The sequence below is a fragment of the Raphanus sativus genome, chromosome 6, assembly GCF_000801105.2.
Source record: "Raphanus sativus cultivar WK10039 chromosome 6, ASM80110v3, whole genome shotgun sequence".
Lineage (NCBI taxonomy): Eukaryota > Viridiplantae > Streptophyta > Magnoliopsida > Brassicales > Brassicaceae > Raphanus > Raphanus sativus.
In genome coordinates, this window is record NC_079516.1 from 34,042,851 (window position 1) to 34,043,160 (window position 310).

The window sequence follows — 310 nt, forward strand, 5'->3', positions numbered from 1 at the left end:
GATCGAGAAAGAAAAGCTTCCGAGCCCGATGCAAGCGGCTGCTGCGTCTGCGTTAGCGTTTTCTGTTGGAGCGATTGTGCCTTTATTGGCGGCTGCGTTTGTGAAAGAGTATAAAGTGAGGGTTGGAGTGATTCTGGCGGCGATGACGTTGGCTTTGGTTATGTTTGGGTGGTTAGGAGCGGTTTTGGGGAAAGCACCGGTGGTTAAGTCATCGGCTAGGGTTTTGATTGGAGGATGGTTAGCTATGGCCGTTACGTTTGGTTTGACCAAACTGGTCGGATCACATGGTATGTGATAGTTTGTGTGTGTG

The 310-nt window shown here is 50.0% G+C and overlaps 1 protein-coding gene across 1 annotated transcript in view; it reads left to right on the plus strand.

Moving 5' to 3' along the window:
* The window catches only part of LOC108809358 (vacuolar iron transporter homolog 1), a 767-nt gene extending 463 nt beyond the window's left edge, over nt 1-304 (plus strand). The window contains exon 2 of the mRNA XM_018581504.2: nt 1-304. Within this exon, the coding sequence (XP_018437006.1) occupies nt 1-295 (295 nt within the window). The 3' untranslated portion in view covers nt 296-304.
* Nucleotides 305-310: the final 6 nt, after the last annotated feature.